Genomic DNA, 22,994 nt, shown 5'->3' with positions numbered 1-22,994 from the left:
AAGTGTCCTGTCCTGGAGTGGGTGTTTGTCTATACTGCTTAGTCTTGAGGACTTGGGTTCTAAATCTGATCCTGAACTACTTGTTTAGATGAGTGCCTTGGACTCCCCAGACTCAGAACTGGCATCAGAAAATGATCACAGGAAGATTGAGGAGAAAGAAGGTAATGTGCAGGGCAGAAGTGGCGACAGTGAAGAAACTTATTGTTTAAATTGTATTATTACTGTATATGATGTATTTTTTACCTGCTGGGGTTTTTTTTTTTTTTTTTGCGGTACACGGGCCTCTCACTGTTGTGGCCTCTCCCGTTGCTGAGCACAGGCTCTGGACGCGCAGGCTCAGCGGCCATGGCTCACCGGCCCAGCCGCTCCGCGGCATGTGGGATCTTCCCAGACCGGGGCATGAACCCGTGTCCCCTGCGTCGGCAGGTGGACTCTCAACCACTGCGCCACCAGGGAAGCCCAGTTTTTTTGATGAATAAAATTCTATCTCTTAATCTCTTTTCTCTGAGATCCAGACCTGGATACATTTTGCTGGTTATCTTTTTGGCCAATATTTTAAAAATTATTTTGAAATAATTTCAAATTTATGTAAATGTCACCAGAACAGTACAAAGAGTTCTCATACCCACTCCACACAGGTTCTCCAGTTGTTAAGATTTTATTGCATTTGCCCCATCACCTAATCTCTCTCTTTCTATTATAATATATGTATATATTTTTCGGAACCTTGTGAAAGTGAGCTCTAGATAGGTTGTCTTATCTCTTCTAAACACTTCCAGTGTGCATTTCTCCCAAACAAGGACATGCTATCAGCATGCAACTTCCCAAATCAGGAAATCAACATTGAGTCAGTATTACCATCCAGTCCATGGACCCCATTTAAGTTTTGCCAACTGTCCCAGTCGTGTCTTTTTCTTTTGATCCAGGATCCTGTCCAGAAGCACATGTTGCATTTAGTTATCATGTGTCTTCAGACTCGCTGAATGTGGACAGTCTCTCGGCCTTTCCCTGGCATTTATATCTTTGGCAGGTTTAAAGAGAAGGCTTTACATTCTATGGGATGACCCTCAGCCTGGATCTAGCTGCTTCCTCATGACTAGACTCAGGTCATGAGCTCTCAGCAGGACTAGGCACAGAAATGACGTGATATGCAGTCACATCAGGGGTACATGTTGTCGGCCCACCCACCCTTGGAGATGTTAAGCTTGATCTCTGGTCATGTTGGTGTCCTTTAGATTTCTCCACCTTAAAGTCACACTTTTTCCTTTTGCAATTGATTAGTCTTTTGTGGGAAGGTGTTCTAAGGTTTCACGGATGATCTTGTTCCTGAAAATGCCTCCCTCCACTAGACCTAGCATCCATTGACAACGCCCACCTGCCTCAGTGGTGGTTTTTCTATCCACTATTTCTTCTATATTTCTTAGTTGGTATTTGCAAAGTTAGAGCATTCCTTTTCCATTGTTTGTTTATTATTTATTTATATCAGTGTGGGACTTATGAATTTTTTCAATGGATTATAATTTCTTATTATCATTTAAAAAAAATTTTATGCTTAAATTGTCCCCAGTCCGGTGAGTAAGCCCCCCTTTTAGGTGGTTCCTGTGTCATTTTTAACACATTCCCACCATTGGATCATTCTTAATGGTAACTAGCTGAAAGAACCTGCCTTCCAAATGACAGAAACTAAGCCCTGAGTGAAGCATGGGGTCGGCTTCTTCGAAGAAGCGCTTCCATCTCTGCATCCCGTAAATTACAGCTTCAGCTGCCAGCTGCCTTTCTATTCCCTCTGCAGCTCGACCAGCCTCAGGAGCAGTTTCTCCCAGAAGAGAACTTGTCAGCAGGCTGCTGAGTATGGTCTCTTCATGTCGCATGGCTCCCAGGACATATAAGCCCTGCGGTGGTGGGGGGGGGGGGGGCGCGGTATGGGCAGGGGAAAGGGTGGGGGGAGGTTATGTCCCCCTTCCCAGGTACCAGTACAGTCTGCTTTTCAAAAGCTGTTCAAGATCTTAACACGACCACCAGGTAGGATAACTTGAGTGACATTTCTGCCAGCTTGACTTTCAGCTTCCAACAAGAGCTTTAGCTGCTTGAGTACATTTCCATCTCTAATCTCCAAAAACCATCCCCTTCAACCAAAATACCTTATATTATTTGGTCCTGAAGATTCTGAAACCCAGACTCCCTAAGCATATGTTTTCCTTAAATGGGCATGCCCCTTCTAAAATTCAGAATCCTTTAAATTTAGCTGAAGGTCAGAGAGCTTGTTTGGGAATGATAAATAAATGCTTCTTGGCAGAATTATTTCTCTCTCAGCTCCTGGGGTTTTTGTAGCTCAATACTTTGAAGCTTGTAGTAGAATTGATTGTAGTAGAAAGACTGTATAATGTTCATTTCTCAATTTAGGATTTGTTCTGTACTCTTGGCACATGTAGTTAATAACAAATAAAACATCACTACTTATTTGTGGAAATGCATATTTGTGTCACTGATTACTTCAGTGACTTATATAAAATCCTTTGTATTTAACTCACTTTCAGAGAGGACTTCAAGTTCAGTGTTAAAGGTGAGGTAAAAAATTTTACCGAAGGAGGGAGATCCTTGGGTATCAGGAACAAGTATTGCAGTAGTAACTGTTGAGACCTGAATTGACTCTGAAGCCCCATCAACCTTATGAGTTTCAAGAATAGGATAAGGCAAAGATAGAGTTCCACTTCACTTATTCCATATAGTGCCTTCCCTCCTTGGCCATGGACTATACCTTACCCGGCTTTCACTCATATTATTGACTGGGATGGAAAACAGGCAAGAAGGAGAGTGTGATGATATAAATCCATTACTCCAAAAACAATTTAAGCAATGTATCTAACCTAATGGGTCACTAGAGACATCAAAAGGTCATTAACGAGAGATTGGTTCAAGATGGTGGAGTAGAAGGACGTGCTCTCACGCCCTCTTGCGAGAACACCAGAATCACAACTAATTGCTGAACAATCATTGACAGGAAGACACGGGAACTCACCAAAAAAGATACCCCGCATCCAAAGACAAAGGAGAAGCCACAATGAGATGGTAGGAGGGGAGCAATCGCAATAAAATCAAATCCCATAACTGCTGGGTGGGTGACTCACAAACTGGAGAACACTTATACCACAGAAGTCCACCCACTAGAGTGAAGGTTCTGAGCCCCACGTCAGGCTTCCGAACCTGGGGGTCTGCCAACGGGAGGAGGAATTCCTAGAGAATCAGACTTTGAAGCCTAGTGGGATTTGACTGCAGGACTTCGACAGGACTGGGGGAAACAGAGACTCCACTCTTGGGGGGCACACACAAAGTAGTGTGTGCATCGGGACCCAGGGGAAGGAGCAGTGACCCCAGGGGAGACTGAACCACACCTACCGGCTAGTGTTGGAGGGTCTCCTGCAGAGGCGGGGGGTGGCTCTGTCTCACCGTGAGGACAAGGACACTGGCAGCAGAAGTTCTGGGAAGTACTCCTTGCCGTGAGCCCTCCCAGAGTCTGCCATTAGCCCCACCAAAGAGCCCAGGTAGGCTCCAGTGTTGGGTTGCCTCAGGCCAAAGAACCAACAGGAAGGGAACCCAGCCCCACCCATCAGCAGTCAAGTGGATTAAAGTTTTACTGAGCTCTGCCCACCAGAGCAACAGCCAGCTCTACCCACCACCAGTCCCTCCCATCAGGAAACTTGCACAAGCCTTTTAGATAGCCTCATCCACCAGAGGGCAGACAGCAGAAGCAAGAAGAACTACAGTCTTGCAGCCTGTGGAACTAAAACCACATTCACAGAAAGACAGACAAGATGAAAAGGCAGAGGGCTATGTACCAGATGAAGGAACAAGATAAAACCCCTGAAAAACAACTGAAGTGGAGATAGGCAGCCTTTCAAAAAAAGAATTCAGAAAAATGATAGTGAAGATGATTCAGGACCTCAGAAAAAGAATGGAGGCAAAGATCGAGAAGATGCAAGAAATGTTTAACAAAGACCGAGAGGGCTTCCCTGGTGGCACAGTGGTTGAGAGTCCACCTGCCAATGCAGGGGACACGGGTTCGTGCCCCGGTCTGGGAGGATCCCACATGCCGCGGAGCAGCTGGGCCTGTGAGCCATGGCCGCTGAGCCTGCGCATCTGGAGTCTGTGCTCCGCAACAGGAGAGGCCACAGTGGTGAGAGGCCTGCATACCGCAAAAAAAAAACAAAAACGAAAACAAAGACCGAGAAGAATTAAAGAACAAACAAACAGAGATGAACAATACAATAACTGAAATGAAAACTACACTAGAAGGAATCAATAGCAGAATAACTGAGGCAGAAGAACAGATAAGTGACCTGGAAGACAGAATGGTGGAATTCACTGCTGCGGAACAGAATAAAGAAAAAAGAATGAAAAGAAATGAAGACAGCCTAAGAGACCTGTGGGACAACATTAAACACAACAACATTCGCATTGTAGGGGTCCCAGAAGGAGAAGAGAGAGAGAAAGGACCAGAGAAAATATTTGAAGAGATTATAGTCGAAAACTTCCCTAACATGGGGAAGGAAATAGCCACCCAAGTGCAGGAAGCACAGAGAGTTCCATACAGGATAAACCCAAGGAGAAACACGCCAAGACACATAGTAATCAAACTGGCAAAAATTAAAGACAAAGAAAAATTATTGAAAGCAGCAAGGGAAAAACGACAAATAACATACAAGGGAACTCCCATAAGGTTAACAGCTTACTTCTCAGCAGAAACTCTACAAGCCAGAAGGGAGTGGCATGATTTACTTAAAGTGATGAAAGGGAAGAACCTACAACCAAGATTACTCTCCCTGGCAAGGATCTCATTCAGATTCGATGGAGAAATCAAAAGCTTTACAGACAAGCAAAAGCTAAGAGAATTCAGCACCACCAAACCAGCTCTACAGCAAATGCTAAGGGAACTTCTCTAAGTGGGAAACCCAAGAGAAGAAAAGGACCTACAAAAACAAACCCAAAATAATTCAGAAAATGGTCATAGGAACATATGTATCGATAATTACCTTAAACGTGAATGGATTAAATGCTCCAACCAAAAGACACAGGCTTGCTGAATGGATACAAAAACAAGATCCATCTATATGCTGTCTACAAGAGACCCACTTCAGACCTAGGGACACATACAGACTGAAAGTGAGGGGATGGAAAAAGATATTCCATGCAAATGGAAATCAAAAGAAAGCTGGAGTAGCAATACTCACACCAGATAAAATAGACTTTAAAATTAAGAATGTTACAAGAGACAAGGAAGGACACTACCTAATGATCAAAGGATCAATCCAAGAAGAAGATATAACAATTATATATGCACCCAACGTAGGAGCACCTCAATACATAAGGCAACTGCTAACAGCTATAAAGGAGGAAATCAACAGTAACACAATAATAGTGTGGGACTTTAACACCTCACAACAATGGACAGATCTTCCAAACAAAATTAATAAGGAAACACAAGCTTTAAATGACACAATAGACAAGATAGATTTAATTGGTATTTATAGGACATTCCATCCAAATACAGCAGATTACACTTTCTTCTCAACTGCGCATGGAACATTCTCCAGGATAGATCACATCTTGGGTCACAAATCAAGACTCAAAATTTAAGAAAATTGAAATCATATCAAGCATGTTTTCTGACCACAACGTTATGAGATTAGAAATGAATTACAGGGAAAAAACCATAAAAAACACAAACATATGGAGGCTAAACAATACATTACTAAATAACCAAGAGATCACTGAAGAAATCAAAGAGGCAATCAAAAAATACCTAGAGACAAATGACAATGAAAACACGATGATCCAAAACCTATGGGATGCAACAAAAGCAGTTCTAAGAGGGAAGTTTATAGCTATACAAGCCTACCTCAAGAAACATCTCAAATAAACAATCTAACCTTAAACCTAAAGGAACTAGAGAAAGAAGAACAAACAAAACCCAAAGTTAGCAGAAGGAAAGAAATCATAAAGATCAGAGCAGAAATAAATGAAATAGAAACAAAGAAAACAATAGCAAAGATCAGTAAAACTAAAAGCTGGTTCTTTGAGAAGATAAACAAAATTGATAAACCGTTAGCCAGACTCATCAAGAAACAGAGGGAGAGGACTCAAATCACTAAAATTAGAAATGAAAAAGGAGAAGTTACACAGACACCGCAGAAATACAAAGCATCCTAAGATACTACTACAGGCAACTCTATGCCAGTAAAATGGACAACCTGGAAGAAATGGACAAATTCTTAGAAAGGTATAACCTTCCAAAACTGAACCAGGAGAAATAGAAAATATGAACAGACCAATCACAAGTAATGAAATCAAAACTGTGATTAAGAATCTTCCAACAAACAAAAGTCCAGGACCAGATGGCTTCACAGGTAAATTCTGTCAAACATTTAGAGAAGAGCTAACACCCATCCTTCTCAAACTCTTCCAAAAAACTGCAGAGGAAGGAACCCTCCCAAACTCATACTATGAGGCCACCATCAACCTGATACCAAAACCAGACAAAGATACTACAAAAAAAGAAAGTTACAGACCAATATCACTGATGAATATAGATGCAAAAATGCTCAATTAAATACTAGCAAACAGAATCCAACAACACATTAAAAGGATCTTATACCATGATCAAGTGGGATTTATCCCAGGGATGCAAGCATTCTTCAATATACGCAAATCAATCAATGTGATAGAGCATATTAACAAATTGAAGAATAAAAACCATATGATCATCTCAATAGATGCAGAAAAAGCTTTTGACAAAATTCAACACCCATTTATGATAAAAACTCCCCAGAAAGTGGGCACAGAGGGAACCTACCTCAACATAATAAAGGCCATATACGACAAACCCACAGGAAACATCAGTCTCAATGGTGAAAAACTGAAAGCATTTCCTCTAGGATCAGGAACAAGACAAGGATGTCCACTCTCACGACTATTATTCAACATAGTTTTGGAAGTCCTAGCCAAGGCAATCAGAGAAGAAAAAGAAATAAAAGGAATACAAATTGGAAAAGAAGAAGTAAAACTGTCACTGTTTGCAGATGACATGATAATATACATAGAGAATCCTTAAGATGCCAACAGAAAACTACTAGAGCTAATCAATGAATTTGGTAAAGTTGCAGGATACAAAGTTAATGCATTCCTATACACTAATGATGAAAAATCTGAAAGAGAAATAAAGGAAACACTCCCATTTACCATTGCAACAAAAAGAATAAAATACCTAGGAATAAACCTACCTAGGGAGACAAAAGACCTGTATGCAGAAAACTATAAGACACTGATGAAAGAAATTAAAGATGATACCAACAGATGGAGAGGTATACCATGTTCTTGGATTGGAAGAATTAACATTGTGAAAATGACTATACTATCCAAAGCAATCTACAGATTGAATGCAATCCCTATCAAATTACCAATGGCATTTTTTACAGAACTAGAACAAAAAATCTTAACATTTGTATGGTGACACAAAAGACCCCGAATAGCCAAAGCAGTCTTGAGGGAAAAAAACAGAGCTGGAGGAATCAGACTCCCTGACTTCAGACTATACTACAAAGCTACAGTAATCAAGACAATATGGTACTGGCACAAAAACAGAAACATAGATCAATGGAACAAGATAGAAAGCCCAGAGATAAACCCATTCACCTATGGTCAACTAGTCAATGCAAAGGAGGCAAGGATATACAATGGAGAAAAGACAGTCTCTTCAATAAGTGGTGCTGTGAAAACTGGACAGCTACATGTAAAAGAATGAAATTAGAACACTGCCTAACACCATACACAAAAATAAACTCAAAATGGATTAGAGACCTAAAAGTAAGACTGGACACTAAAAAACTCTTAGAGGAAAATATAGGAAGAACACTCTTTGACATAAATCATGCAAGATCTTTTTTGATCCACCTCCTAGGGTAATGGAAATAAAAACAAAAATAAGCAAATGGGACCTAATGAAACGTAAAAGCTTTTGCACAGCAAAGGGAACCATAAACAAGATGAAAAGACAGCCTTCAGAATGGGAGAAAATATTTGCAAATGAATCAATGGACAAAGGATTAATCCCTAAGGTATATAAACAGCTCTTGCAGCTCAATATTAAAAAAACAAACAACCCAATCCAAAAATGGGCAGAAGACCTAAATAGACATTTCTCCAAAGAAGACATACAGATGGCCAAGAAGCAAATGAAAAGCTGCTCAACATCACTAATTATTAGAGAAATGCAAATCAAAACTACAATGAGGTGTCACCTCACACCAGTTAGAATGGGCATCATCAGAAAATCTACAAACAACAAATGCTGGAGAGGGTGTGGAGAAAAGGGAGCCCTCTTGCACTGTTGGTGGGAATGTAAATAGATACAGCCACTATGGAGAACAGTATGGAGGTCCCTTAAAAAACTAAAAACAGAATTACCATATGATCCAGCAATCCTGCTACTGGGCATATACCCAGAGAAAACCATAATTCAGAAAGACACATGCACCCCAATGTTCATTGCAGCACTATTTACAATAGCCAGGTCATGGAAGCAATCTAAATGCCCATCGACAGACGAATGGATAAAGAAGTTGTGGTACATATATAAAATGGAATATTACTCAGCCATAAAAAGGAACGAAATTGGGTCATTTGTAGAGACGTGGATGGATCTAGAGACTGTCATACAGAGTGAAGTAAGTCAGAAAGAGAAAAACAAATATCGTATATTAGCCCATATATGTGGAACCTAGGAAAATGGTACAGATGAATCGATTTGCAGGACAGAAATTGAGAGACAGATGTAGAGAACAAAAGAATGGGCACCAAGGGGGGAAAGCGGCGGGGGTGGGGGTGGTGGTGGGATGAATTGGGCGATTGGGAGTGACATGTATAAAATGTCATTATAAACATTGTATAAAATTGATGACTAATAAGAACCTACTGTATAAAAAAATAAAATTGAAGAATTCAATAAATAAATAAAAAGTCATTAACATTACTTCCCGCCAATTCTTCCTCTTTAGAATAATCTTAACCTCAACCCAAAGGGTAATACAGACTAACTGATGAGGGGAACATTAAAAGTTTCTCTGAAAAGTACCTACTGTTTCTTTTAGAAAAGGGACTCTAGAGCTGTTGGGTAGAATAGCAATAACATTTTTAAAAAGTGTTCACCCGATAGTGGTAATGCTGTTTTTTTCTCCCAGGCCTCATCGTCTTGGGCAGTTTTTGTAAGGACTCTGTCAGTCTGCTTTAAATTGGGGTCCTACAACTACTGAGTTGTGTTTGTCCCCACATTGGGAGAAAGTGTGGTAGGGCAGGTGGAGGAGGAAGAATTTCTCCTCTATCTTCTTATTATCTCCAGCTGGGCCTAAGAATTAAACTGACATAAGACAGATAAACAGGAGAAAAGCATAAGCACTTTGTTAAATTTTACATGTACATGGGAGTCCTCACAAAAGAATGAAGACCCAAAGAAACAGAGTTGAAGTGGACAAAGAAGTAAATTATGAAAGCGTGACAAGACAGAGGGGCTTGAGCTAGGGAAGTTAACGGTGGGAAAGTAACTAGGAAGGTACTGGCTAGTTTAACAAGGCTTATTTGTACAGATTTTTCTTGATCTCGACTCCCAGTCTCTGGTGATAACGAATTTTGCTTTCCTTCTGTTATAGGGAGGACATCTTCCCAATGGGGGTTTTATCTTGCTTTCAGGAAGATAAAGGGGAGGTCAGAGTGCCCTTCTTATACCTGCTGTTTGTCGAGTGCCTTTAGCTCAAAATAATCCTTATGCCAAAGTGGCATTCTGGGGGATGGCATATTCTGCCACCCTTCAGGGACATTGTTTACCATTAAGTATTCACCTGGCCCCCTGAGACTTAAGAACAGTTCCTGCTCTGCCCTGTGTTCCACTTTTTATCTGCTTAGAGAAATGGAGAAACATGGCTTCTTTTTTGTTCTGTGTTGCCTTTTAAGCTACTGCTTCCTCATCTACAAATGGGGATAATAATAGTTTATGTCTGGTAGAATTGTGAGCATTAAATGAAATGGGGCAAATAAAGTGATGTACTTAGAAAGGGCTCAGTAAACATTATTGTGGGTGAGGAAAAATAATTTTCCCTTTACCCTTCTAGGTTCTTGGCCGAGACACCCCTGTTATAAAAAGATTAATGGGAGAGAAACAACCAGAAATTTAATAACATGTGTACCTCCTGTACACGTGGGAGATACCCTGGAAAAACTGCGTGACTCCAAAATGGCCCGAGCCACTACCTTAAATACGATTTCCAGCTAAAGATAAAACACTACTGGGGTGGGGTGAGGTGGGGGGAGTCATTTATGGGCGTTTATCAGGAAAAGCACAGTAAAGAAGGGTAAGGTGGTTGTGCAGTTTTAAGTGGTTGCTTTCTGCATTGATAAGAGTTTCTAGAGATTTTGAGCCCTCCTCTTCCTGGTACTGGAGGAAGACCCCCTTACAAATGGAGATTTCTCTTTTAAATATGTCTCTTACGAAAGGGTAACTTCTCAGTTTCCAGAGCTTCACCTGTGTCTGTTTCGTAAAAATAACCTGTTCAAAATAATATGTCAAAGAGGCATATTTTGGGATGATATATTTCGTTCCCCTTCATTATCTAAAACAGATAAACAAAATGCGTTGCTGCTTTAGCTGCTCTCCTCCTTGTAGTTTGAAACGTTTGTTTAGAAGTAACCCAAATCAAGATAATCTGTTTTTAAGAATCATCAAGAAAAAAAGAAGTCTTGGCTTGCATTGAAGACAATCTGAATTTTCCTGCAGCCAGAGTTGGCAGGGTTAAAGCGCTCCAGCCGAGAGGCCGTGCTGTTACCTTCCGGCAGCCCCATATGCAGATGCTGTTATATTAATTACAAAAGAAAACCTGATTAACTCGAAAGTCCTTTAACTGTCAGTGAGGCAGCTGCTCAAATCTGAAACAGATTTTCTTCCTCCCTCCTACCTTCAGTCTACAGTTTTTAATCTCTTCTTAAGAAAACGGCTAAAACTGCCTGGTAGGTCCTCAGAGCCCCTGGCTAGTTCAGTCAGCTTTTGATTTGCCCTTATAGTAGTCCAGGGAGAGCTCGAGTAATTAAATTCACGTACAGTTTAAAATAAAAACAATCAGACCAACTGCCCATCCCCCTCAGTTATTTTTCTTTCAACAGTTAAAACCTGATGGAATCCTGGAATTTCAGAACTGGAAGGGGTGTTAAAGATGATCTAATCCAAGTCCCTTAGTTCACCGATGAGAAATCCAAGGCTGAGAGAAGCAAGTAGATTGCCAGTCAGTGGTGAAGCCCGGGATCAGAGCATCTGCCCTCGGCTGGTGCTCTGCCCACTCCCTCGCTGCGCTCCTCCCTCACCAACGCATTTGCCGAGAGTAGCAAGGAGTGAAACGATCTCGTTTCAGCTTCATTTCTCTCCATGCTCTTGTTCAAATCTTGTAGACACGTTGAAGAGCAATGAAAAAGCTAAAGATTGGTGGGAGAAGCAAAAGCCTTGGATAATGACGTTTCGAAAAACAGATGGCGATATCCATTTTGAAGACCTTTTCTCAGTCCAGTGGGTTGCACGCAGAACGCTAGCAGAGTGCGTGGAAACGAAAATTAGAACCGGTTTCGCTGTCAGCCCCCTCTCCCATTGCACTGGCCTATGGTTGTTAGACTCTAGCGGGTTTATTTATAGTGACTATTTTTGTCAGTACAGAGATGGGGGTGTGATAATTTGGACCGGATGAGTAATGGGGTATGTCCGCTGTGGTTTTGGCCAACGCAGCATGGTTTACTGGCTTTCCTGTAGTTGACCCTGAGGTCTCAGACGTGTTAAGATCTCTCCCTCTGGTCCTGAAAAATGCTTAGTTGGTTTTTGTTCTCTGTTACCTGCTCTCCCAGCAGCACCAGTCACAAAACTCATTTAAGCTTATTTTTATTATGGTTTTTATTTAGACTTATTTTTATAACTTTTGTTTTAGGAGTTTGGACACCCATCTGAGATCTGAGGAACACTGGGAAAAGAGAAAGTACAGGAAGGGTAGATAAGAGTGAATCTAACTGGACTTCTCACTGCTCAGGCTGAGACTGTGGTCTGCAGGTGAATGGGGAGGTACTATTCTGTTGTCCACCTCTACTCTCCATGTTGAGATGAAGGAGGTTTTTAGGAATGACAGTTGCTCCTATGCTATTCATGGTACCGGACTGTTCATCATGCTACTGGACTTTTCTGAGTACTTAGTAGAACCACTTCTGGCTTTCTGTAGACAATTCTCCATGGTAAATGGATTCTTACACAAAGCAAGAAAGCTTATAACAAAGCACTAACTATTTTTTAGTCATTGTGTTGGGTGTTGAGGATACAGAGGGAAATATGATGGTTCTTCCTGCTTTTGGTAATTATAAACATACAACTAGAATAGTCTGTATAGGGGAGCAAAATCTGCCATCTCAAAATGTGTCTCTGTGGTATGAGGATTACTTTAGGCTTGGTTGTTTTAAAGAAACAAAAGGCTCAGGAAGAGCTTTTATCTCCTCTGCCTTAACTGCCTAAAAGAATTTAGATAGAGGGCCTATCCTAGAAAGAGAGCTATCACCAGGGCTAGCTACAGTGTAATATGAACCAGGTGTAGTAGTCAGGGGAGGAACCTAGCAAGGCCTGTTTGGTCAAAGTCCTCTCTATGTCCCATTGTTTCTGGATGACCCAGCAAACATTTTACCAAACATTTACTCTTCATTCTTACTGTGGATTGCCTTGTTTCCCTTTGAAGACTGAGCCCCCTACCCCCTCTCCTTAGTCCAGGATGACATATGTATCTCATTTAACCCGTCTTTGGAATCGCATGTTCGGATTCCCCATGTGTACCTAATTAAATTTCATTTTCTCCTGGTAATCTGTCTCATGTCAATTTAATTCTTAGACCCAGCCAGAGGAAACTAAAAGGGTAGAGGAAAATTGTTTTTCCTCCCTGACAACTGTGGTAAGTGTTGTTTAGTTGTCAATAAGATATGAAGGGACTCAGGACTCACTACTTGCTAAGTGGTAGCACAGCAATTGGCTGTGTCCCCTTGCTTTTAGATTGTATCAGTGGGTCAAAAATTAGACCAGTGGTCTGGTGTTTTACTCTCGAGCTTAGTAAATACCTTGCACAGAATTGGGCACTCAGTTAACACTTTGCTTTCTCATCTCTGTCCCAGGAGAACAGATTTCCTGTTTCAGTGTCTCGTATTACTGGTTTACATGTGCTGGCCAGGTGATGTACTTATAGGCCGATGTGAAAGGAAGGGCTTAATGAAATTCATAAAGGGGGCTGGGTGAAAGCCAACTTCCTTAAATCTTTTGGTGGTGCCACTTGTGGGAGAGAAAAAGATTTGAGGATTTGAAATACTGAGTTTGAAGCAGGATAGGTAGAGTCTGAAGTAGGACAACCTCTTAAGTGAATCAGGTCTCTCTTGCTTCAATTACATAAACAAAATGAATAGCTCATGGTTAAGTGACTAAAGCAAACACTGTTTCACTTGGTGCCACCCTAAATTTCAATTAAGATGTATGTATTTGGCTCGGAGATTGGACTTCTAACAGCCTAAGAACCGTGTGTCTGTGCCTTTCTGGACAAACACAAAGTTGCCTGAATCTTAGACTTGGGCAGGCACTGGCACTGAACAAGCTGGGGAGTGATCGAGTTCAGAATATGAGAGTTCTAGTCAACTAATTTCTGGTTCTTTTTCCCAAAAAGATGTTCTCATACTTTAGGAAGACTTTTGTTTTCTCTCTTTTTTAAAAAAAATTAATTTATTTTTTATTTTCATTTATTTATTTTTGGCTGCATTGGGTCTTCGTTGCTGCACGTGGGCTTTCTCTAGCTGCAGTTAGCGGGGGCTACTCTTCATTGCGGTGCACGGGCTTCTCATTGTGGTGGCTTCTCTTGTTGCGGAGCATGGGCTCTACGCACGCGGGCTTCAGTAGTTGTGGCACGCAGGCTCAGTAGTTGTGGCTCGCGGGCTCTAGAGCACAGTCTCAGTAGTTGTGGCGCACGGGGTTAGTTGCTCTGAGGCATGTGGGATCTTCCCAGACCAGGGCTCGAACCCGTGTCCCGTGCATTGGCAGGCAGATTCTTAATCACTGTGCCACCAGGGAAGTCCCTTGTTTTCCCTTGAGTATTATTTGATCTGTTTAGATGAGTGTGGTGCCCTGAAAGGATATTTCTGAGATGGATCACATCTCTTCCTAGATTTGCCAGGATTTTATCCTAACAGGTAGTTCTTTCCCTTTGTCTTATTCAGGGTCTCGTCCTCCATAAACTGAAAGAATATGATTTGATTAGGAGATATTGATCTTAATTGAGCACCCAGTGTTTTAAGAAAACAGATGACTTGGCAGCTGGGATGCTGTCACCAGCCATCAGTGAAATGAACCAGAAAAGATTCTAGAGCTTATACACACCTGAATAACATTTTATTTCAATACATGTGTATTTAAAGACTGGCTGATACATTTAGTTATCAAATATGTTATAAATGAGGAAAATAAGCTAAAACTGCATGTGGTAGAGTCATTTTAAAGGGCCTTTATATGTTCAAGTATTAGGTCTTGTGTCACAAGGAAGGTTTTCATTTTGATATATTCGGTTCTTGGATTCACATCCCAGTTAGCGTAGTCTTTTCTGGCTTTGTCAATTTAATGATCTTATACTTGAGTCCTTGTAAACTCCTTAGGCTGTCCCTCCACTGGTTGAAAAACGAGAGGGGAGGGTAGATCAGGTCACTGCCACCTTTCTGGATAGAAACAACTGTTCTGGGAATGAGCCAGAGAGGGGAATCCTGTTTGATATTTGAGGAACCTTTTCTGACTGGGATGTTTTCCTGGTACCTCCTTCAGCCAAGAGCTTCCTAGAAATGTCTTTTCTAGGAGCCTGACATCCTAATGGGATCTCCCTGGAAGTCTCTCCCTACCCCTCCTCACTCTTCTCTCTGTACTCCTTTCTCCTTCTCCACCCTCCCCTTCCCCAACCAGGCCAGCTGAGCTGCATTTCCTTCCCGCCTAAGGAAGAGAAGCACCTCCAGCAGATTGTGGACTGCCTCCCCTGCATCTTGATCCTCGGCCAGGACTGTAGTGTCAAGTGCCAGCTGTTGAACCTGCTCTTGGGGGTGCAGGTGCTTCCCACCACCAAGCTGGGCAGTGAGGAGAACTGTAAGCTTCGGCGCCTCCGCTTCACCTATGGGACTCAGACTCGGGTCAGCCTGGCACTCCCTGGCCAGTATGAACTAGTGCACACGCTGGTTGCTCACCAGGGCAACTGGGACACCATCCCTGAGGAGGACCTGGAGGTCCAAGAGGACAGTGAGGATGCTGCCCATGTTTTAGCCGAACTGGAGGTGACGATGCACCATGCTCTCTTACAGGTACCAAACTCATACTTACATAGTTGCACAGATATATACCAGCTTTCCTTGTATTTGAGCTTTCTCAGAAAATAATTTGGCAATATGTACTCTGGGCTCTGAGCATCAGCTGATGCTCAGAGTCAAAGGAACATGATCTAGGAAGTTGAAAGCCAGACAAGGCTGTAGCAGTGCCCATCGCTGCCTCTACTACCATGCTGCAAGGCCCTGGGCAATTTGCTTAATTCCTGTCTAAAATTGAAGGAATGTGTTACTTGCATCTCAAGTGTGCTTTGACAGAATTAGGATCAGGGTTAGAAATCCTTTTTTCATTTTTTAGCAGGAAGGTGTCGCTAGAATTGTCTCTAGCCATCCCTTTCTGAAAGGTGCAAATAAGATGATTAATGTTCTTATTTAAGTTGAGAACAAGTGAAGAACTTTTGAAGTTTTCCTTAGACCTGCCATTATTTACTAAGTGAGACAGATCATGTCTCCTACTTTCTAAGGGACTTCAGAACTTGAGGACAGGTCTGGCTCAATGTAAGGAGATATGGAGATCCCGTCATCTGAAGAATATCTTTGCTTTTCTCAAAGATATTCTTCCAACTCCCAAACAGAACATAGGTCTTGCGGCATCTCCTAAAAGATCATATTGTCTATCTGGTATTCAGATCTCCATTTAGGAAGGACTCGTCTCTGTATAGCTAGGACTGGGCTATTTGATTAGGCCAAATGGGGTTGAGCAGAGGAGGTGACTATGTTGGGGGTCAGGAGAATGGGGGGAATGGGCAGGGAAGGTGACTATGTCAGGGATCAGGAGCTGGTAGGAATAAAAGAATGCAGATGTGCTCAAAACAGAGCGTCCATCACCTTGGTTAGCTGTGCCAGGAAGGAAGGGCTAGTTTGGCAGGACTAGGAGAACGGTTTCTTCTTCTCTTCACCTACCCCTGTTCTAGAAGGCTTGATCTCAGTCAGTGAGTGAGTCCTTTGATTGTGGCCTCGGCCTATGATCCTCTAGAAGTAGAGACTGCCATCTCATTTCCTTCCAGAGTCCAGATTTCCTTTATCTTGATAAACGCTAGAGGGGGCTCGGTATACCAGCCAGCATTTCCTCTCAGCTCAGTTTCAGTGGTGGCTTTCCTCTGTGTTCAGACTGGCAGCGTGCACTGCTTAGCTCCAGGACGATGTTAGAGTTCTTGGATAACTCTGACAGTAGCTCTGACGGTGATCTTTGTTTATTGACTGAGCCTGCTCAGTTGACCCGCCAACTTCTTCACAATTCCTAAGTATTTGATCCATACACAATCTCTATAGTATTCTGCTCTGGTCTAGTTCCTTCAGTGTCCAATAGCGTGGTGGTTTTCAAACTTTTTTAGATTTTAATTCACTCTAAGAAATAACATTTTATTATCAGGACCCAGTACATATATACACGCATACATTTGAAATAAAGTTTCATAAGACAATACTTTTACTTCTTGCAAAACACACTGATATTTTCTTCTCTATTCTATTTGACTTCTTTTTTAAAAAAATGATGGTAGCAGCCCACTAAATTGATGATCTGACTTAATGTATTGTGACCTGCAACTTAAAAAACACTGTTAAATAGCTGAAATGACTGCTATTGGTTGGGTGGTGATTTTTCCTGTTCTTGCCTTTTGTAAAGAGTCTTGGAATGTGAACAAAGCCATCTGCAGGACAGGCACATTATCTGATTGATTTTTCTGTGTCCCTTCACTTTATTGGTTTTAATTTTTAATGCTCATTTACTTTGGTCGCATGAATTGAGGCGATAAAGTAAAGTCACAGAAAAGAAAGTGAGAGCCATTTCCCAAGTGCATACCTGAGCACGTATCTTACTGGTGAGAGTTCCCATCGCTGCTCCAGGTATATGTAGTAAGTAAGCACTCAAACTGAGTTAACAGTTGAGGAGGCTACTTGGCGGGGAGGGAAGTTGAGACCCCTAATTAACTTTCTGTCTGCACAGTTGAAATATATATTCTCTTTCTTGAGAAATATTCTTCTCTTTTCTTGTGGAATTCTCCAGCCTCTCATTGTTCTGTTTCATGTGGTTTGTGAGGCTTCCTTAGCTAGTGTTTCTCCGGATCTGCTTTATTCTCCACTGGTTTTGATGTGGAAACAGCATTTCTAACTTTAGAATCCCTTGATGCTGAGCCTCAGAGGGGCCTTAGCAGCCTTTGGGGCCCTCAGGCCCTGCTCAGTCACTGTAGTCAGGCTCCTGTCTCCATTTAGTGTATCAGGGATGCTCAGCTTACTGCTGGGAGCATTTCCTAAGTACCTTGAAGATTCTTTGTGCCAGTGAGAAAGATTTTTTTTTTTTAGCTCCCGTTATATTAGGTCTAAACAGCCAGGGCTGTGGCCAGGGAGTTAGCTCTAAACAGCCCTTCCATTTGGTTTGTAAAGGGAGTGGTAAAGAAAGGAAACATTTAGCTAAAGGAAACCAAGATTGAAATAGGGGAAGTGAGATGTTCATTTTTAACTGTCAAATTATTAAAACAGAATTTCCCCTTACCCTCTTATACAATGGTCATTCTTCTAATACGTTACTTTAAAGGCCTCATAAATTAGCCATTTTCAGTTTGTTCTGGAATAGGCCAACTCACATGGTACCCGCATGGAATACCACAGTATTCCCAGCTTTTTAGCTCTGGGTCCCCTGAGATTCTCAGTTCATAATTCAATAATAGAGGAATACTATCAAGCTGTTAGTTTCTGAAACCTCATGTAGTGTTAAAACATAGTCATTTTCGGGCTTCCCTGGTGGCGCAGTGGTTGAGGGTCCGCCTGCCGATGCAGGGGACGCGGGTTCGTGCCCCAGTCCAGGAAGATCCCACATGCTGCGGAGCGGCTGGGCCTGTGAGCCGTGGCCGCTGGGCCTGCGCGTCTGGAGCCTGTGCTCCGCGACGGGAGAGGCCACAACAGTGAGAGGCCCGTGTACCGCAAAAAATAAATAAAAAATAAATAAAACATAGTCATTTTCCAGCTGGCAACACATTTTGCCATTCACCATATTCACTAGTTCTGTCTTCATTTACATACTTCCCCTTCCTAACCTTCACCCCCTTTCTGGTACATACATCACCTCCTTTTCTTTTTTGTTCCTTTTACAAGTCCAGTGGAACACAGCTGTCTGCCTTAGAGTTGCCTCAATCTGATGTGTGAGTGTGTATATGTTTTTCCCTATGAACACCTCTAAGAAAAGGAATAAAAAGGAGCAGAGATGATTAAACGTCCTCAGCCTAAGATGGGATTCCTGCAGCCTAGCAGTGGCGTTTCATTTTCTGTGGCAGTTTCATAGCTCTCAGTTTTCTGCTCTAATCAATAGCCTGTTTATCCCTACCAGGTGTTTTCTGGCCCTCTGGACAAATGTACATGTCACCTGACAGCCAGGCTGCCACACACTGTCATGGTTACTGGCTCATGGTGATGTCTGGTAGGGTGTATTTCAGGGAACTAAAGTAGACTGATGTTTCCAGGAAAGGTCTAATGACTTGCAAATAAACTTTTTCTTTTTTACTACTTTGAACTCTTAACCATTTGGGGTAGTAAAATTTTCTCTTTATAACCCTCAGTCAGTAGCCATCAATGGAAATAAGCTGTTTGTAATTTCATACAGACATTGATATTTTTATTTTTTAATTTTTAAAAATTAAAAGTTTTAAATTTGATTTATAATTTTTTAGTTATTTACAGTGTTGTACAGCAGTGATTCAGTCATATATGTATATTTTTTCAAATTCTTTTCCATTATGGTTTACTACAGGATATTGAATATAGTTCTCTGTGCTATACAGTAGGAGCTTGTTACTTATCTGTGTTATATATAGTTGTTTGTATCTGCTAATCCCAAACTCCTAATTTATCCCTCCCCCACCCTCTTTCCCCCTTGGTGACCAGAAATTTGTTTTCTTTGTCTGTGAGTCTGTTTATGTTTCATAAATAAGTTCATCTGTGTCATATTTTAGATTCCACATGTAAGTGATATCATATGGTATTTACCTTTCTAACTTACTTCACTTAGTATGATAATCTCTAGGTCCATCTATGTTGCTGCAAATGGCATTATTTAGTTCTTTTTTATGGCTGAGTAGTAGTCCCTTGTGTATATATACCACATCTTCTTTATCTATTCATCTGTCAATGGACACTTAGGTTGCTTCCATGTCTTGGCTATTGTAAATAGTGCTGCTATGAACATTGGGGTGCATGTATCTTTTCAAATTATAGTTTTCTTTGGATATATGCCCAGGAGTGGGATTGCTGGATCATATGGCAACTCTCTTTTTAGTTTTTTAAGGAACCTCCATACTGTTCTCCATAGTGGCTGTACTAATTTACATTCCCACCAACAGTGTAGGAGGGTTCTTTTTTTTCCACACTCTCTCCAGCATTTGTTATTTGTGGACTTTTTAATGATGGCCATTCTGACTGGTATGAGGTGGTACCTCATTACAGTTTTGTTTTGCTGTTGTGATCTATTTTATTCATTTATTTTTAAAAATTTTTATTGGAGTATAGTTGATTTACAATGTTGTGTTACTTTCAGGTGTACAGCAAAGTGAATCAGTTATACATATATATCTCCACTCTTTTTTAGATTCTTTTCCCATATAGGTCATTACAGAGTAATGAGTAGAGTTCCCTGTGCTATATAGTAGGTCCTTATTAGTTATCTATTTTATATATAGTAGTGTATATATGTCAATCCCAGTCTCCCAACTTATCTCTCCCCCCTTTTTCCCCCACTGGTAACTATAAGTTTGTTTTCTATATCTGTGACTCCATTTCTGTTTTGTAAATAAGTTCAATTGTACCATTTTTTTAGATTCCACATATAAGTGATATCATGTGATACTTGTCTTTCTCTGTCTGACTTACTTCACTCAGTATGACAATCTCTAGGACTATCCATGTTGCTGCAAATGGCATTATTTTGTTCTTTTTTATGGCCGAGTAATATTCCATTATATATATGTACCATATCTTCTTTATCCATTTCTCTGTCGCCTCCTTATAGTTTTGATTTGCATTTCTCTAATAATTAGTGACGTTGAGCATCTTTTCATGTGCCTGTTGGCCACCTGTATGTCTTCTTTGGAAAAATATCTATTTAGATTTTCTGCCCTTATTTTTATTTTTATTTTTATTTTTTTTTGCGGTACGCAGGCCTCTCACTGTTGTGGCCTCTCCCGTTGCGGAGCACAGGCTCCAGACGCGCAGGCTCAGCGGCCATGGCTCATGGGCCCAGCCTCTCCGCAGCATGTGGGATCTTCCCGGACCAGGGCATGAACCCGTGTCCCCTGCATCAGCAGGCGGACTCTCAACCACTGCACCACCAGGGAAGCCCTCTGCCCATTTTTTGACTGGGTTGTTTGTTTTTTTGTTATTGAGTTATACAAGCTGTTTGTATATTTTGGAAATTAAGCCCTTGTCAGTCACATCATTCGCAAATATTTTCTCTCAGTCTGTAGGTTGTCTTTTCATTTTGTTTATCCTTTCCTTTGCTGTGCAAAATCTTATAAGTTTGATTAGGTCCCATTTGTTTATTTTTGCTTTTATTTCTATTGCCTTGGGTGACTGACCTACCAGCTTTCCCAACACTACTTGCTGAAGAGACTGTCTTTTCTCCATTGTATACTCTTGCCTCCTTTGTCGGAAATTAATTGCCCGTAGGTGTGTGGGTTTATTTCTGGGCTCTCTATTCTGTTCTGTTGATCCATACAGGCACTGTTAGTTTTAATTTATCAGCAGTTAATACTTTCATAACCCCAAATCAAAGTATCTTACTAAAAAATCACAAATTTATGCAAAATTTTAACCCCCAAATTTACTAAACATTGTTTGTGGCTAGAAAACTAGCTTCTCTCAATTTTTGTCTAGTTTTTAGTATTTGTTTTGGTGCCTTATGAAACTAAATTTATGTGTTGCTTACTTTTAGTTAGATACCGTGTCTTCTCTTGAATGTATCTAGATTGAAAGATAACAGTTGACTGGTAAAAAGTTGGAAAGAAGCTTGGGTGACTATCTTCAAGGTAAGCAGATACTTTTGGGAGGAGAGAGTGTATGGAATTAGGTCAAAGATGGCCGTTTCTAAGGGAAAAGAAACAAAGTTGGGGTAATATGTATAAGAGAAATAATGCTATTCTAGAAACATAATTAAAGAAACCCTGATTTTATGGGGCAAAAAGAAAGGGGAACTAAAGTGATGTGTTAAAAAAGGATATGGGAAGTTCAGGCAAATGCTAAATTATAAGTTCCTTCTAGGCAGTAATTCTATGTTCTTTGAATTTAACATCGCTCTTGCCTTTCCCCTAACACACACTAACATACATAGTGAAATATAACCGATACATTGCTCTTTGCCAAGAAACCTGGTAATACTTTTAATAGGTTAATTTTACCTATTAAGGATATATGTGGTTTAGAGGCAAGATTCTTTTTAAAATCCCTATGCTCACTGTAGTAGCCTTGATCCCTCTTAAAAAGAACAGCTTAAAGCTGAGGCTATATTTTCTCAATTCACCACCACTGATTCATTTTTGGCCTTCTAAGATTAGCTCTTTGGGGGAAAATCTGGCAAGAGATTATGGTCTTAATCTTCCTCTCATGTTTTCTCCCTTTTTTAAGGATCCTATCTACCTCTTTCCTGCACCAAATGGCATCTCTTTCTATCTTCACTATCTCAAAGATCTGTTTGTGTTTCCCTTTCGGTAATGGATGGTGGCGGTAGGGAATCCTCCCTGATTCAGAGATGCAAAGGTTGAAAGTACTGTCAGCAGGCAGAAATTCTGTTATTCGGGCAATTAAAAATATTTTCTTTTTGACTTCTTTTGCAGCATTGTTTCATAGCAGAGCAGGGCTTTTACTTATAGCCAGCGTATACTTTTTAATATAGACAGTAGGACTGTTAGGGTCCCTGAAATCATCTTGTCCATCCTTTATTCTTCTTTCAGAACTTTCCTAACACCAGCCCAGACAGTTCCTGACACAGTGGACCTTCAGTTACTGTTTAAACACTGTCTTTGTAGTTAGGTGGGCCTGGACTTACATCCTGGCTTGGTTACTTAACTAACTGTGTGACTGTGGTGCTGGGGTGTCCCCCATTTGTAAAATAGAAGTAGTAATCTGTATCTTTTAGGACTGGTGTGAGGCTTAAATAAGAGACTAAGTGTAAAGCATCTAGAACAGTGTCAGGCACTTAGCAAGTCTCCCTTTGAATGAATTAATCAGTGTCCTTGAGAAGAGGATTTCCTATTCTCTCAGTCACCTGTCCCTTCCCTGACAGCCATCCACCGTGGGACTCCTTCCTTTTGTCAAACTTAAGTCCTTCTGGTTCCAGCTTACTTAGAGTTATTCTGCTCTAGTTAGAAGCAAAGTTCTTCATAATTATTATGAAGTACTTTTGTAATAAAATGAGAGATGTTATAAAAAGGTAAAAAACACAAAAGTTAAAGTTATAAAGTTAAAAGGTAAAGTTTCCCCTTCTTCCTTCTTCTCCATTCTACTATGGTCTCTCTTGATTGGGTCTAGTAAGTGATAAGAGAATAAAGCTTCACTTTCCT

At 41.0% G+C, this 22,994-nt stretch overlaps 1 protein-coding gene across 5 annotated transcripts in view; it reads left to right on the top strand.

The window, feature by feature from the left end:
* Positions 1-22,994, top strand: part of DSTYK (dual serine/threonine and tyrosine protein kinase) — a 56,421-nt gene that overhangs the window by 8,232 nt on the left and 25,195 nt on the right. For 2 of the 5 annotated variants that reach the window (XM_019918297.3, XM_019918298.3), the window contains exons 2-3: positions 89-161; positions 15,041-15,429. The exons of 1 other annotated variant lie outside the window; for it this stretch is intronic. In XM_019918297.3, coding sequence (XP_019773856.1) covers positions 89-161; positions 15,041-15,429 — 462 coding nt within the window. The remainder of the gene's footprint in view (positions 1-88; positions 162-15,040; positions 15,430-22,994) is intronic. 2 more of the 5 variants (XM_019918296.3, XM_073802195.1) reach the window with 1 other exon arrangement.

Source organism: Tursiops truncatus, chromosome 1 (assembly GCF_011762595.2).
Source record: "Tursiops truncatus isolate mTurTru1 chromosome 1, mTurTru1.mat.Y, whole genome shotgun sequence".
In the NCBI taxonomy this organism is placed as follows: domain Eukaryota; kingdom Metazoa; phylum Chordata; class Mammalia; order Artiodactyla; family Delphinidae; genus Tursiops; species Tursiops truncatus.
This window is presented reverse-complemented; position numbering and strand designations above follow the sequence as displayed.